This window comes from Geotrypetes seraphini, chromosome 14 (genome assembly GCF_902459505.1).
Source record: "Geotrypetes seraphini chromosome 14, aGeoSer1.1, whole genome shotgun sequence".
Taxonomy (NCBI): domain Eukaryota; kingdom Metazoa; phylum Chordata; class Amphibia; order Gymnophiona; family Dermophiidae; genus Geotrypetes; species Geotrypetes seraphini.
Genome location: NC_047097.1, coordinates 71,914,319 through 71,929,456, shown reverse-complemented (window position 1 = coordinate 71,929,456; position 15,138 = coordinate 71,914,319). Strand labels below are relative to the sequence as shown.

The 15,138-nt window shown below is 41.2% G+C and overlaps 1 protein-coding gene and 1 long non-coding RNA gene across 6 annotated transcripts in view; one reads left to right on the top strand and one right to left on the bottom strand.

Moving 5' to 3' along the window:
* LOC117348209 overlaps positions 1 to 7,882 on the top strand; it is a 39,592-nt gene extending 31,710 nt beyond the window's left edge. For both annotated transcript variants that reach the window (XR_004536931.1, XR_004536932.1), the window contains exons 3-4: positions 6,497 to 6,654; positions 7,095 to 7,882. This is a non-coding gene — a long non-coding RNA (uncharacterized LOC117348209). The remainder of the gene's footprint in view (positions 1 to 6,496; positions 6,655 to 7,094) is intronic.
* LRRK1 (leucine rich repeat kinase 1) overlaps positions 1 to 15,138 on the bottom strand; it is a 149,377-nt gene that overhangs the window by 2,097 nt on the left and 132,142 nt on the right. For all 4 annotated transcript variants that reach the window (XM_033919979.1, XM_033919978.1, XM_033919980.1 and 1 more), the window contains 5 exons: positions 13,826 to 13,977; positions 8,731 to 8,848; positions 6,483 to 6,599; positions 4,531 to 5,369; positions 2,680 to 2,781 (listed from right to left, as the gene is read on the bottom strand). In XM_033919979.1, the coding sequence (XP_033775870.1) occupies positions 2,680 to 2,781; positions 4,531 to 5,369; positions 6,483 to 6,599; positions 8,731 to 8,848; positions 13,826 to 13,977 (1,328 nt within the window). The remainder of the gene's footprint in view (positions 1 to 2,679; positions 2,782 to 4,530; positions 5,370 to 6,482; positions 6,600 to 8,730; positions 8,849 to 13,825; positions 13,978 to 15,138) is intronic.

Here is a 15,138-nt window from a genome sequence, read left to right as displayed (position 1 = left end):
GCTAATAGCAGCAGCTTAACCAGGCTGATGGCATCACCCTAGATTGTTGACACAGGAGTTCACGTAAGAACATAAGCACATAAGCAGTGCCTCTGCTGGGTCAGACCAGAGGTCCATCACGCCCAGCATCTACTCATGCGGCGGCCCATCAGGTCCAGGACCTGTATAGTGATATCTATACCCTTCTATCCCTTTTTTCTTCAGGAATTCATCCAATCCCTTCTTGAACCCCAATACCGTACTCTGACCTATCACACCCTCTGGAAGCGCGTTCCAGGTGTCCACCACCCTTTGGGTGAAGAAGAACTTCCTAGCATTGGTTCTGAATCTGTCCCCTCTTAACTTTTCCGAATGCCCTCTCGTTCTTGTAGTATTCGAAAGTTTGAAGAATCTGTCCCTCTCCACTTTCTCTATGCCCTTCATGATCTTGTAAGTCTCTATCATGTCCCCTTTAAGTCTCCGCTTTTCCAGGGGATGAGAATGAATAAGTTAAACAACTTGGTGAAAAACAGGAAGCCATGGAAAATCAGGGCATCTGGAATAACCTCCTCTGCCTAATAGAATTACCTGAAACATAAGGGCCAACTTTTCAAAATGTTTGGGGGGTGCTAAATCCAATGGAAATGGGGTGCTCAAGCATCTACAGCACCCACAGAGCTGGCTCCTATGACCTGAAAGATCAGATAGCATGATACATTTCTGCACTAACTTACTGAACTCATATTTCAAGAACGGTCTGGTTAAACTTGATTGCTCACACCATGCAGACCTCTACAACTTCGCTGACAAGGAGCAACAGGCTTCCTGCGGGCTAGGAGAATTAACTCATTGTAACAAGAGGATCTTTCTGTATTTCTCAATTTCTCCCCAAACCTGCATCTTAAGTAGCAAGGCTGCCTAGAGTTAAACAATAGTTTAGCATGGAAAGGGTCGGACACAGGATCTTCTATCTTCCTTAGGTGATGGAAGTGTGCTAAGAAGGAGGCTGACAAAACCTGTCCTGCATAAGGAACGAGTCCAGTTGTGGCCGGACGACTGGAATGGTTTTGTTGGTCATTTTCATCTTCCATATTTCTGTAGGATAAGTTTTCAAAACAGCGCATGGCTGCTTAATTTTAGGCCCTGCAATTCATCTGGCTAGAGTTAGGCCTTCATTTTAGAAACATCCATTCACAAATCCCACTGTGGTTCCTTGTGACCCTCCACTGCTTCATGTACAAAACAGATTGTGAACCCATTAAGGACAGAGGAAGTATTTGCATATAATATGTAAAATTGCTTTGTCATTTACTCTTATCCTTCTGTGAAAAAAGTGGCAAAGGAAAGCTGGGGAATTTCTCACAATATGATTTTCTGTTAGGTTTCCTTCTCACTTCTCTTGTCTTGTATTGTGTTATATTTAAGATTATAAGCAGCCAAAATGGGCTAATTGTTCATTTGGCAGTCTAGCACATTTTTGTAATTAATTAATAAATTACACCAGAGGCAGGTGTACTTGAAAATTGGTTCTGCCGAATGATTATGGAGGGCCATAATTTAAGTTTATCAGAGACAAATGGTACACCTGCTCTCCTCTAATGCCCCTTTAAGTGAGTGGTGTTAACTTTCTAATAATAAACCTTCCAGGGTCAAAATGTTCATCTTTTCCCATTTCTTTAAATTGGAACTTTTGGGTTTAGAACTACAAATATCACATCAAGAAGAAACATAGATTCATGAGCGAGAGGATCTCTACATAGCAGTGCTTCTCAGACTTTTTCTCATAATTCACTGGAAGAAAACCATTTATCCTAGCAATCCCTCCATCCTACTCTTTTTCATTTTCAATGCCTACCCTCTCCCTCCCTCTCACCCCCTTGCCCCATTTTTTCTTTACATGGCTGTTTGGCTAAGTTTGAGCTGCATGCTGTTGATACTCCTATGTTGCTTTTAGGAACCTTTTACAGTCTTGTAAAAACAGTACAGGAGTACAAGCCTGAACGACTGAACGGAGTTAAACATGCAGAGCCAGATTAGAAGTGACCCAATTCCTATTACACGCAATCCTAAATTGATTGGGAAAAAGGGAGCTTCAAAGACAAAAAATGGAGATGGAGCATCCTCCCTTTTCTTTCAGAGAGGAACAGGGACCCCTACTAACAATTAAGTCACAGTTCTAGGATGTTTCACAAATAATTTGTTTGTTGAGAAATACTGCTGGTTGACAGGTAGTAAAAAGCTGCATCTTTGAAATGAATGACACTGGGTGACGAGAAGGAAAGCAATCCATTGCACCTGATGCAACCAATGTTGGCAGAGATACAAGAGGAAAATGGTTCGCCCAGAGAACATAAGGAGAAGTATGTGCCTTGGAGGGCTGTGCTGCCATGAAAAACAAAATGCTCATAAACCAATAGTAAGAAGGGCAGGAGGATTCCCCCCCCCCAAGGGAATGAGAGCTAAGGATGACACCAGAATCCCTAGGGTAATGTATCTGTCTCACCCCCTGGTGACATATTCAGCTTGATAGAAAAAGTAAATTTGGGTCTTTGAAGTAACTTGCACTAGGAGAGGGACTCAGTGATGTTTGAGAAGACGGAAGAGCTTTCTTAATCAGCCAAGGAACATTCAACACCAGTAATAAAAACATTGGTCTAACGCTTTGAGAACTGCAATGCACAGTTTGTGATTCAGACTTACCCATGAGGCTCCATCTCCTTTGCTTTGAGCACAGCTATCACTCTGCCTCGCTGGTTTTCAGATTCTTTCTCCAGTCCAATGACAATTATGTCTCCACCGCGCCTAGAAATGCAAATTAGGTAGCCAGTCACCCTTCTTTTCAAAGAAATAGAACCAGTTGGCCCATGTGGGAAATCTTGCTCTTAGCCACACACACAGGGACAGAGTCTATCTAGTCCACCTCAAGTTAGGAGCCTAGGTCAATGCAGCCAGTTGATGTAGGCATCTGACTTACATTGAGAGGCTTAATACCTCATAAATAACTTTAATTTGACTTAACTGAAAGTTAGGCACCTAGTCCAAAGTAGGCATGTTTTGGACTTAGGCACTGGATTTAGGCCAAGAAAACCCTGGCAAAAATACAAGAGGGGGCTGAAAAGTTCCTACCCAACTAAGAAGAGAATGACCTGGACATGGTTCAATCCATGATCTGAAACAATGTCAAAACATAGAATTTTGTTTCTGCAAATTGGCCCTTAACAAAATAAGATACGTAATCCTCTTTTCAGCTACAGTGGCAGTTGGTTGGTTGGGCTGAGAACTTTTCAGTGCCTTCTTGTAGGATGCACCCAAAAGTTGTGACATCGAATGCTACTTAGTTAGCGCTAAGCATGACTCAATATAGTGTGCCCAGTGGCGTGCAGTGAGGGCTTTCAGGAGCTGAGAGGTTTTAAAGGAGGAGCATGGAAAGGATCAGATTGCGATCCCAGGCTGAAACAAAGGATGAACTGGTGGCTGGCGCAATTTCACCGCTCTCAAGAAGTAAATCACATCCAGAGAAGAGGCCAAACATCAGCCATGCAACAGGCCATGAAAAGAAGACAAAGCTGCAATTTGTACCCTAAGGGAGGACCAGGCAAGGCTCCGCTCCACGCCATCCTGCAAGAATTCCAAGAGACATGTGAAAGGGAATCACGCCCTGCACAGAACGCCAGTCCTCAAAAGTTGCCAAATGTGCACGTAAGCCCGAGAGGTGGAAAGTCTCTGAGAACCCAAGAGGGTGGAGATCACCTTGTCTAAATAACCTTTCTTACTTAGGTGTTCCCTTTCAAGAACCAAGTCATAAGACAAAAGGGACCTGGACTGAATATGGGACTGGGACCCTGAGTCAGAAGGCCAGGCGAGAGAGGTAAAGGACCATTGATAGACGATAGGAGAATTTAGTGCATCTGGGCCCTAGTCTCTTGCAACCAGAGCTGATACTGTGATGTCATAATGCCTCACTCCACCAATAAGAACCAACTTCATCAGTGATGTCAAAATGGCTTGATTGTCCTATACTTAGCTCACACTGCTAACTCGCCCCTTAATTAAAGAAAAAAAAAATGTCACTAGAAATTGAAATCAGTGTTGTTTGTAATAAAAGTGAGCCACCATTAAGATGTGTTATTTTACTGTTAATCCCTGTTATTAGTGACTAGGTCTAATTGCATAAAATTGGACCTGTGCTAAAACAGCATCAGTTAGTGGTAGCCCACAATGATAACTTCCCTTATACGAACCCTGGCAGCAGTGACTGCATTATACATATATTCTGAAATGTGGCCTATTTTTATACTGCCACTGAATATACATAATTTTTTTAAAATGCGGTGGCCGGCAATTAAAAAAAAAAAATCATTGCTGCCTTTGATAACTGACTCAATTGTATTTTAATGTTCTTATATAAACTGCTCAGAATGATCTTTTTCAGTAGAAGTGTAAATAACATTGTTTTAAAAATAAGCTAAAAGAAACAACAAACAGTTTTGCCATCTGTCTGCAATACAACTGTTTATATACTCAAATAAAGCATTTCACAGAATGGAATACCTGGGAATCCAAAGGAGGTCTCCGACCACAAGTATGTTTACAGCCTGCAGGTTTGTCTTTTCATCTTCTGTTGGTAGCCCCTCCGGTGAAGGATTCAGTTCCTGACACTTATCCGATTCCTCACAGTCTGTGGAGAAGGGTATACTGGAAGTGCTTACTGGGGAGCTCAGCAGGCTGGAAGAGGACAGGGTATTTCTGTTAGCTAGGGAGGAGGAGTAGGAAGACATGGAACAGTAGTCTGTAAGAGAATCCAGATGGCTTATCATCTGTGTCCCAAGCTCCTCGCTATAGATAATGGTCATGTCAGCTGGGGATTTCATGTCAAGCCCCTTCCTAGACAGGGACATGCTTGAGATAGTGGCAGGAATTACCCTGGAAGGCTGCTGAACTGTGAACATGTCTCTAAGAGGACTGCAGTCTCCACAGCAGTACCGTGCACACAGCTGGTAGGTGCTGGCACGGTACATTACCAGAGAGTTTGTTTCGCTGTCCAGGCACCAAACCATCTCTTCTCCACTGCACTCTGAGCTACATGCTATGGATGTAATCAAAGAAGGGGGGTTATAGGGCTCCAGCCTCTTGAGGATCTCTAGTGTCACACAGTTTATGATGAGAATGCCAGGACCATTGCTGAACCACACCTCTGACCCGCGGTTGGCTATTTCCATGGCCCGCACAGGGTAGGGGTTCTGTCGTGGGTCATCATCGGAAATTTTGAACATAGACCTGTTGGCTGTGTGTGAACAGACATAGGAGAAGCTCTCATTTGGGATGCCATGTACCACTGAGAAGATGGCAACTAGACTGTCGGACAGGCCAGCAAACACCAAATAGCAGTTCTAGAAAGAGAAATAAAAATGCATTAATTGAACCTCAGACCTACATAAAGCCTAATCACCAAAGCAAATCCAGTGGTCTACAATTAAGCCATTGAAAGAAATAAGAAAATAACTCCATTTAGCAATAGGACAGTTCCACCATAACCACCCACAAAGATCCCTTTTTATGTAAAACCAATGAAGAAAATATTCCTTGTCCCCCTTTTGCACTAATCCTCCAGCAAAGAGATCCCAAATGCCTGATGAAAAAACGAACCCCCTCTTTTACGAAACTGCAGTTTCTAGCGCAGGGAGCCGCGCTGAATGGCCCGTTGCAGCTTCGTAAAAGGAGGCCTAAGATTCATTCACATTTAAGAACAAACTCCTCAGAGGTCATCTTTGTCCATATTACATGCTCATTTAAAGCTCCAAGGAATATAATTTTCTGTGCAATATTTAACAGTCCCCAGAGCATCACAGTACAAAGTGGGGGAAGCCAATGTAAGAATATTAACTGGCCTCTCCAGGAAGGGGGCATGGATTCTTTTTCTATCTTCTAAGTTCCTTTTCACTAAGACAGAATTATAAATCTGTGTTGCAAAATGACTAAACAATCCTGAGAATGTCTTTCTGTAGAATTACTAAGTAAGGTTTGCAGGTGGGGAAGGGAGCGTGAAAGGAACTGGAAATATGTGTCAGGGTAGGAATTCTGCGAGACAGTAGACAAGGCTGGCCAGGCTGCTGACAGTTTCTGTGTTCGCTTCTCTCTCTCCCCACCCAAAAAAAAATTTTGACAAGCAGTTCTGCTGTTCTTCCATTTTGAACTTAATCAGAAAGTGATTTTACAACCAGTTTCCTCATTTGGGAACAAGTCAATGCTGCCTTGATAAGAAAATATATATTCTGTGCTACCATTAGTTGACCAAAGAACTGCCATTTCTGAAGAACATAAAAATGGTAATGTAAATGGTTTTGAAATGGTATCCGAGATCCCTTCTTATATGAACCTTAACCATGGGCAAAATGGAAACTGATACAAAGGGGCTTTAAATGCTTCTTTGTCAAGGCAGACTGAGAAGGGGAGAGAAGCACAGCACAGTTTGATCATTTGGGGGTACAACTGCCTTTTCTTACCTTTTCTATAACAGGCACTGCCAAGAAGCAGGTGACAACAGCTGGTGTGTCTACAACCTTCTGTGGCGCATTCAAAGGGCACATGCCTTGCAGACCATAGACGTAAACCTTCTGGTCCTGCAAAGGTGGCAGACATTTCATCTTTTCAACTTTATGCCGTCACTTTTATCAGGTACATACAAGAACCCTCCAAACTGTCATAAGATCCACAAATGAATATATATGTACCAAATAGGCAAAAGCTTTCTGTACACACTGCCAACTCCATCACCTATCTTTGATGACATTTCTTTTTATTAATCAGCAAAAAATGTCTCTCCATATCACAAGCTCACTAAAATAAATGCTCTGTAAACTAATATAGGAACAGAGGAAAAAGATTTCTGTGTCAGATATATAGTGGAGGCAACAAAGTACTCATATTTTTAGTAATATAAATGGTCATAAAATCCAGGGCTGTGGGGTCAGAGTGAAAAGCAATTTTGGAGTTGGTGAAAATGTGCTGATTCCAACTCCGACTCCTAATAGAATTAAATTGTATGTCATGCAAATATTCTAATGCTTAAGTTTCTTATTTCACAAACAATAATTTGATTAACCCATTTTTTTCAGGATATGTCTCAATCAGTGTAATATCCAAGTGAATGAAGTGGTCCTCTTACTGCAAACTGCTTAGAACTTCATGGCTTTAGCGAGGACAAAACCTGTCCCCGCGAACTCTGTCTGATCCCATCTGCACAAGCCTCGAATATTGAAATCATTTAATAAAGTATATAAAAAAACAATATTCTGTACAACTCTCATTTTATAACAAGGATTAACAAAGCCTTTGTCTCCCTCCCAAATATCCCCTCCACTATTGAGAAAACTGAACAAGCCAAATTACTCGAAAATGCTGCACAAATGTCAAATCAATTAAACCAAAACCTCAAGAAGTCACACCTTGCAAGTGGTGCAAAACCTATATAGATAGATGATGTTTTGTACACCGCTTAGGTTATAACGGTTTCTAAATTTTGAAAATAAATATAAATAATGGAGCTGGAGTCAAAGGTTTTATATACCGACTCCACTCATCAACTCAATAATGCTTCTATTTTCAAAAATAATCAGTATTTGATTTTATTTTCTTAATTTCTTATTACAAAACAAATAGCAAGCCTGAAAAAGCATACCTGAATAGTTTCACACATTTCTTAACCTTTCAAATCCTAGACAAAAGTACTCAGATTATAATTTATCTGCCCACAGTAGTTTTCACTAAATTATTTTTCATCTGTATTTAATTGTCACTCTCCCTTGCTCCTCAAAAGGTCAGCAGTATTTACTTACATGACTTTTAATTTTAGATAAGATACCACTGTGCAGCCATTGAATATATGTAAAACGTCTGCACAGACACACACAAATATTAGAAAATACTGAATTCCAGGTATCCAAGTTTGGAAATATTTATGGCTTCTAAGTCAAAATAATACCAAACATTCCTTTTTTCAAATTGATAAACAAGTCAGATTAAGGTTACCTAAGGCCCCTGAGTTCATATGAAGAGCTTACAGCACTGGTTACTAAATCTGGTCTTGGAGGCACCCAAGCCAGTCAGGTTTTCAGGATATCCACAATGAATATTCATGAGAGAGATTTGCATGCAAACATCTCAATTAGGGCACTGGGCTTTGACCTAAGGAGTGGACTGCTGGGCACGATGGACCACTGGTCTGACCCAGCAGTGGCAATTCTTATGTTAGCTCTCATGAATATTCATTAGGGACACCCTGAAAATCGGACTGGCCAGGGTGCCTCCAGGAACAGGTTTGGGAATCATTGGCTTAAAGAGCTAAAGGTTAAGGAAAGTAAAGGGTGTGGTTCATTAAACAGAGGTCACAAGAGACAAAGAGAGTGTGGAAGACAGAACTAGCACCAGGAAACAGATATTATTCAGGTTTGATAATTCTGCATTCACAGAATGTCCCCTTCCCCGCAGGAACACACTGTCCCTGCCCCATTCCTGTAAGCTCTGCCTTAAACGCATAAGCCTTGAACACTTATGATTTTAAAGGGTTTGAGGCTTGTGCAGATGATGGAGCTTGCAGGAAAGGAACTCGATGGGAAAATAAGTTCCCGCAGGGACAGGGAAAAATTTGTCCCTGTGTCATTCTCTATAGCAGAGCAAGCAAATGACAATTTCTACGTAGACGACATTGCTTTATCATGCAATAAAGAACGAAGCTTTTATGTATACAAGTACCTCAGTTGCAGTCCAAAGCATGTTGTGTATTTTTAGCTGGCAGCACACCTTCATTCCTGGACAATTCATCCTCTGTACTTCTATTAGTCCTTTTTTGGTGTTTACCACAGTATAGTTCCTGTGGGAAGCAAAGAAATGCATCTGTAACGTTGGCTTAGTCAGAAAAGCTGCATGCACAGAGACTGTGATAGCGACCTCTACCAAGCGGAGTCCTTCACATTATCCATTTCCCCACAAAATGGGGGAGGGGGTGTGTCTTATTCTGATGGGGCATATTTCTTCACTTCACAGAAACATTTTGGATAATCTGAAGTCTATGAAGATGTGCTTGAGGTAAACCATTTGGAAGCGAATACAATAGTCTATGTGTGACAGTATCAGGATAAAGTGAAAGAAATGATGTCTTTTTGTCAATCACTGGGTGGATAGAACACAATTGTTGTAGAAACATTTCTTAAGAGATCTGCTGAGAAAAATAAATTGACTATCAAAAATAACTCCGAATACATTAAAAGACTCCTTCAAAGGGATTAGTGTACCATGAATAGGAGGGGCAAACTGAAGATGTAACACCATACTATCGAAAGTTGCGTTGGCTTCTGGTAGAGGCAAGAATAATTTTTAAATTGGTCTTATACCAAGTTACCTTTCAGATCATTTTGAACTAGTAGAAAACAGACGTTGTTCACGAAACGCAACCTTATTTTTTCCCTCAATAAAAGGTTGTGTATACAAAAGATTTCTTAATAGAGTCCTAACCTTTCAGGCAGGACTTTGGAACAAAAGTTTTAGTGGTTTGATCTTAAGTTCTTCTTTTTACCAGGCCTTTAGAAGATCATTAAAAATGTATGTTTGATAAATATGTATAATCTAGATTAGTTAATAATTTCTTAATGTTATATTTTATATATAATGAACTGTGCTTTGTGGTGTAAATTCACTGTATTTTTACAGTTCTTACTTCTTATTGTAACCGCACTGAACCGTGAGGTATTATTGTATATAAATAAATTTATTATTATCTCCTGACAAAATCATATATTGGGCATTTCAGGGGGTTTAATTTCACTCCATTAGTAGCCAGCCAATTGGCAATCCTGTCAAGTTGGGAAGAAGCATCTAATATAAAAGCCTGAATGTGACTCAACAAGGATTAACAGCTGAATGTCATCCACGTAGATTAAGCATATAAAATCCACAGATTGACTAAGAAATGCTAGAGGGCTAGGAAAACATTAAAAACAACAACACAGAGCCAAGAACAGACCTCTGTGGAACAAACAATTAGACAGATAGGATTGAAATCATTTAAAACAGATCACTCAGATATTGAAGAATAGAGTGGTTCACTAGGTCAAAAGCCGCAGAAAGGTCCAAAGTCAAGAGAGTAACATCAATTTCTCTGTTGAAGTTCAACCTAACAAAATTTGAAAAAAACAAGAAGGGTAGATTCAATAGTAAGTGAAGAACCTAATCTGTCTTAAGTGAAGAGCATTAATAGAATCTAAATAGGAGCATAGCTGGTCTTCTACCAATTTCAGAAAGAAATGAAAGAGTAGAGGTTTGTAAGTGGCACCCGAGACTCTTCCCACCAGTAAATGTCCTCCTGTCGACTGTAGCCTTGTTGTTTCTGTCTCAAATATGTACCATTGTATGTACATACCATTGTAACCCGTTCTGGGCTCCTGGGGCGGACAGGCTATAAAACAAATTAAATAAACAGAAATTGGTCGATAATTGTAGGGCCAATTGGATGGATCCATTTTCTTGACTTTAAAGTATAGAAGAACAGAAATGAGTTTTCATTCAGAGGAAACCGGTAATAACTATAAAGATATGGAAGAAAATACTTCAGTAAGAAGGAATAGGATCCTGAGGAGAAGTAGAAGAACGTGCTTCCGGAGGCTGTGATAGGCCAGAGCACACTACAGGGGTTCAAGGAAGGTTTAGATAGGTTCCTAAAGGATAAGGGGATTGAGGGGTACAGATAGAAGTAAAGGTAGGTTATAGAAATGGTCAGAAACCACTTCACAGGTCATAGACCTGATGGGCCGCGCGGGAGCGGACCGCTGGGTGCGATGGACCTCTGGTCTGACCCAGTGGAGACAACTTCTTATGTTCTTATGTGTTAGACACCAACAAAAAGAATGAAAGTGGACAATGTACCAGATGTAGAGCCTTATCCCTAAAACTAATTGCAAGCTGATGAACAGAAAGAGAGACGGGGGCTAAGATAAAGGTGTTGTCATGTTTCACAAATTTATACAGTCTTGAGGAATTCATTTCTCATTTAGCACATGAAATAGCTTTTATAAATAGTAAATCATTTCTTAAATCGCAGCTGATGAGACAGAGACCTGGCCTTACACCAACACCGTTTAAGGTGTCTCAACTGCTGTTTCATAAGACACAAAGCAGAATGAAACAAAGGATAGGAAACCCAAGTAATCAACCTGATTCCTAACATCTCCTACTAATACCATCTATCATCGTAAGGAAACCAGATAATCCAATCCTCTATGTAACGTAACCAGAAATAATTTCCTTTGTAATGTAATTTCCTATATAATGTAACTTCTTATGTAATGTAATTTCCAATGTAATGTAACCAGAAATAATTTCCTATGTAACGTATCGAGAATTAATTTTCCTATGTATTGTATTCTGAGCCTCAATTCTGTAACCTGTATCAGCAATTGTTTGGTGGCTGGGCTTCATATTTCAGGACTCAAGGAGCATACCAGCTTTCACTCCTTGGCATGTCGTCTTTATGAACTTCTAATATCAGATCCTATTGTCTGACTGGAATTTACTTTAATTTTTTTTTTTTAATAATTGTTTTCTCAGGTACTTTAGTTAGATTGTGAGCCTTTGGGACAGTTAGAGAACTTCCAGGTACCTATCTTTATTTATATTTATTTTATTGTATCTTTAATGCATCTTTATTGTAAACCGCTTTGAACCTCACGGTATAGCGGTATATAAGAAATAATTTAAATTAAATTAAAATAGAGCAGAAGGGAACTGGCCATCATCATCTACTAGAAGAACATTAAATGCAGGGAGAAAAGAAGCGCAATGAGTTTTCCTGAATATCTGTAGCAGGACTAATGGAAGTAGAAGCAACAGATTTCAATGTCCAAAAGAAATGAGTGATCTGTCCATTGAAGGTTTCTTTTACTGTCTGGAATAAAACAAAAACATAAAGAAAAAAAATACCTTTTTTGGACAAATTCCTGGCGGAAAAGTCCATAATCTGCTATTGAGACAGACATGGGGGAAGCCGCTGTTACTATTTGGGTTTATTATTACCTGTGACCTGGATTGGCTATTGAGAAAACAGGACCATTGGTCTGATCTAGGGTTTTACCAGATGTCTGGGAAAACCTAGATTATGTCCTCTTTTTAGAGGACTGTCCGGGGCCTGGACATTTTTGTTTTCTTTAAATGGGGGAGTCTGTCTGGGTTTAGACAGCTCTCCCGACTCCCCCACCTACCTCTTCCCTGGGCCTGGCCACTGTAATTTAATCTTCGGGCATCCGGCAGCAGCAAAGAAGTAAGCCTGCTGCCACCAGCCTGCCCTGGAAGCTGCCTCTCTGCAGGTTCCACCTACGCAGGAACAGGAAGTCACTGCAGAGACACAGCTTCCGGGGCAGGCTGGCAGCAGCAGGCTCACCTCATTACTGATGCTGGCTACCTGAAGATTAAATTACAGCGGTCGGACCCAGGGAACAGGTAGGTGGGGGAATCAGGAGCTAAAGAAGTCGTGAGGGGAAGCAGTGTCAGAGGAGGGAGGGGAAAGGGGGCTGGAGAAACAGTAAGAAGGGAGCGGTTTGGAGAAACAGCATGGAGGGAGGGAGGAGGGCTGGAGTAGCATTATGGAAAGGAAAGAGTGCTGGAGAAAAGAGCATGCAGTAGGATAGTGTTGGATGGGAGGGGAGGTTGGAAGGAGAGAGAGAGAGGCACATGTGGGGAGGGTTGAGAAGAAAGAAAGAAACACCCACAGGAGAGAAGGGTTGGAGAAAGAGAGAAGCACCCTTGGGGGAGAAGGATTGGAGGAAGGAAGAGAGAGAGAGAAGCGTTAAAAGGGTACAGAGGATGGGAAGGGGGACCAAGGAAATGGGTGGAGTGTGGGGCAGGGCTGTGGGTGAAGTGTGGGCGGGGGTCATATGTCCTCTTTTTTGGGTGAGATTTTTCTAAGTTATTGAGTATTTGATTTTGAAAAATCTATAATTGTGATTATAATGTTTGATTATTTTCTCCTGCTATTTTTGATATAGTCTCTTTTTTATCTTCACAAATATGGTAAACCTAGTTTGATCCAGTATGTTCTTATGAAAGGGAATTGTGTTGAGGTGTTGGACAGTAGAAGCAAAAGCCATGGAAGTAATAAGAAGATCCAATGTATGTCCTGCAATATATGTAGGAACAGTTGAATGTTATTGGAGATCAGACTGATAAGAATGAAAGGAAATCTTGAGCCAAGAGAAGGAGAAACATGAAGGTTGAAATCACCCACAATGACAATGTTTTGTAACCTGTATACTATGCAGTGCATAGTAAGGGAGGATGGAAAATGGCACCTGGCACCCCCCCCCCCCCCTGCACTTACCCTCCCAGTACCTTTTAATTCCTTCTGATCTTCACTGACAGTGAGCAGAGACTCCTGCTGGAATGAGGGCTGGGAGCACCATGTGCCTTCATTTGCAAATACCCCAGGATTTTTTCTCCTATTTTGTAAATCACAACACAGCAACAATTCTGGGCCAGAGGCTGCAGCTCACCCAAGAACCCAGTTATCTGGACTCTCAGTTCATGCCCTAGGTGATGCCACTGAGTTATGGTTCACATGCCTCTTCCCTTACCCCTCCCCCCTCAAGTGGCTGAGTGGACTTGCTTCTGCAACATCCCCAGACCTGAGACTATGTGCAAGGCAGTGTACAGCACTTGCCCCTGAGCCAAAACGCTCAGTTTTTGATGTGGTATGCTGGATCTGAGAAGCTTTCTTCACAGTAAATATAGCTTATATGCAGATGACTGAGGTCTTCTACCAGTTGAAACCTGCATTATAATTTGCAGTGCTAGAGCTCTCTACCTTTCATTTTGCTTGCCATCCCAAAAGACCACAGTGTGCTCCTGCCCTGGAGAAGAGGAGAAGAAAGTCTGCTTCCCACAAGATAACTTGTACATGAAGACCGCAAAGCTGGGGTCCTTCATTTGCTTCACCACAGAGGCAGCTAGGGGGCGCTAGGAGAAAGAGACAGAGATGCATTTGCAAGGACTGCGGGAGAGGTAATACCATCACAGGAACATTTATAATAGCCTATCAGAGGTGAAATGTGGGGTCAGACTTAGGAGTATATAATCAATCATAAAACAGATTCAGGGATTGTAGAAGCAGGTAGGGATGCTATGGAACCATGTAGGACAAGTTGGCCCACACAAAATTACTTTGCGATATAGCTCCTAAAACAAAATGTGAAAGTGGTAGAGTCTTTTGAGGCATTTCCTATTTTGTGTCAATACTTTTTTTGTTTTTCTCCAGTTTCTGAACAGCAGCTACAGAAGAACATTCACTTATCTGCCAGATCAATCCCACTGGAGCATCTGTTCAAGCTGTGGAGTTGGAAAACCATTCCCCTTTTGGTATTCTCCACACAGCTTTGTAGTTCCACAAGTATTACAAAGCTCATTTTCAAAGAGAAAGTCTTGCAGAGTTTCCCTTTGAAAATAGAGAGTTCTCCCAGTCTGTCCACTTTTCACCTGCATAGCAGTCCATAGAAAGCAAACACAAAGATCTTCCCCCCCTGACCCAACTCCAACTTTCACTTGTGGATTCACTGGACAGGTTGCATGTGCTACCCATTAGTAAACGATACCATAAATCGCCATCCCAGAGGGCAGGGAAACACTTTAAATTAGCATGAGCTGAATCTGCCAAAAAGCTCTCCTCTCTGACATCATGTCTACATACCCAGTTTTAAAGCTTCATGTTTAACTTAAGCCTTAAATTACTCCCATGAGCAAAATGTGCAAACTGAGCAGGCATCCCAGTCGTTCAATCTGAGAGAGTCATCTGTACTGCCAAATCCCACATTTGCTCCTTGAACTTTAAGGAAGCAGTGAAGTGATTTTGTTTAGCATTGACATACAAGCTCATAGTTTACAATTCCACATAACAGTCTAACACTTTATGGAGATGATTCTACAAACCCGAGGCATCATTTGAACATATAAAAAAGTGCACTTACAGGCACAAAACAACTTCTACCCGGAGGGGCGTTCTCAATAGGTGTCTAAGTCCAACACGGACGTTTTGAGAAAAACATCCAAACATCGGGTGGAGAAAATGTCCATTTTTGAAACCACAAGAAGTCTATCTTTTTTGACCTACATATTTTGGCCCTT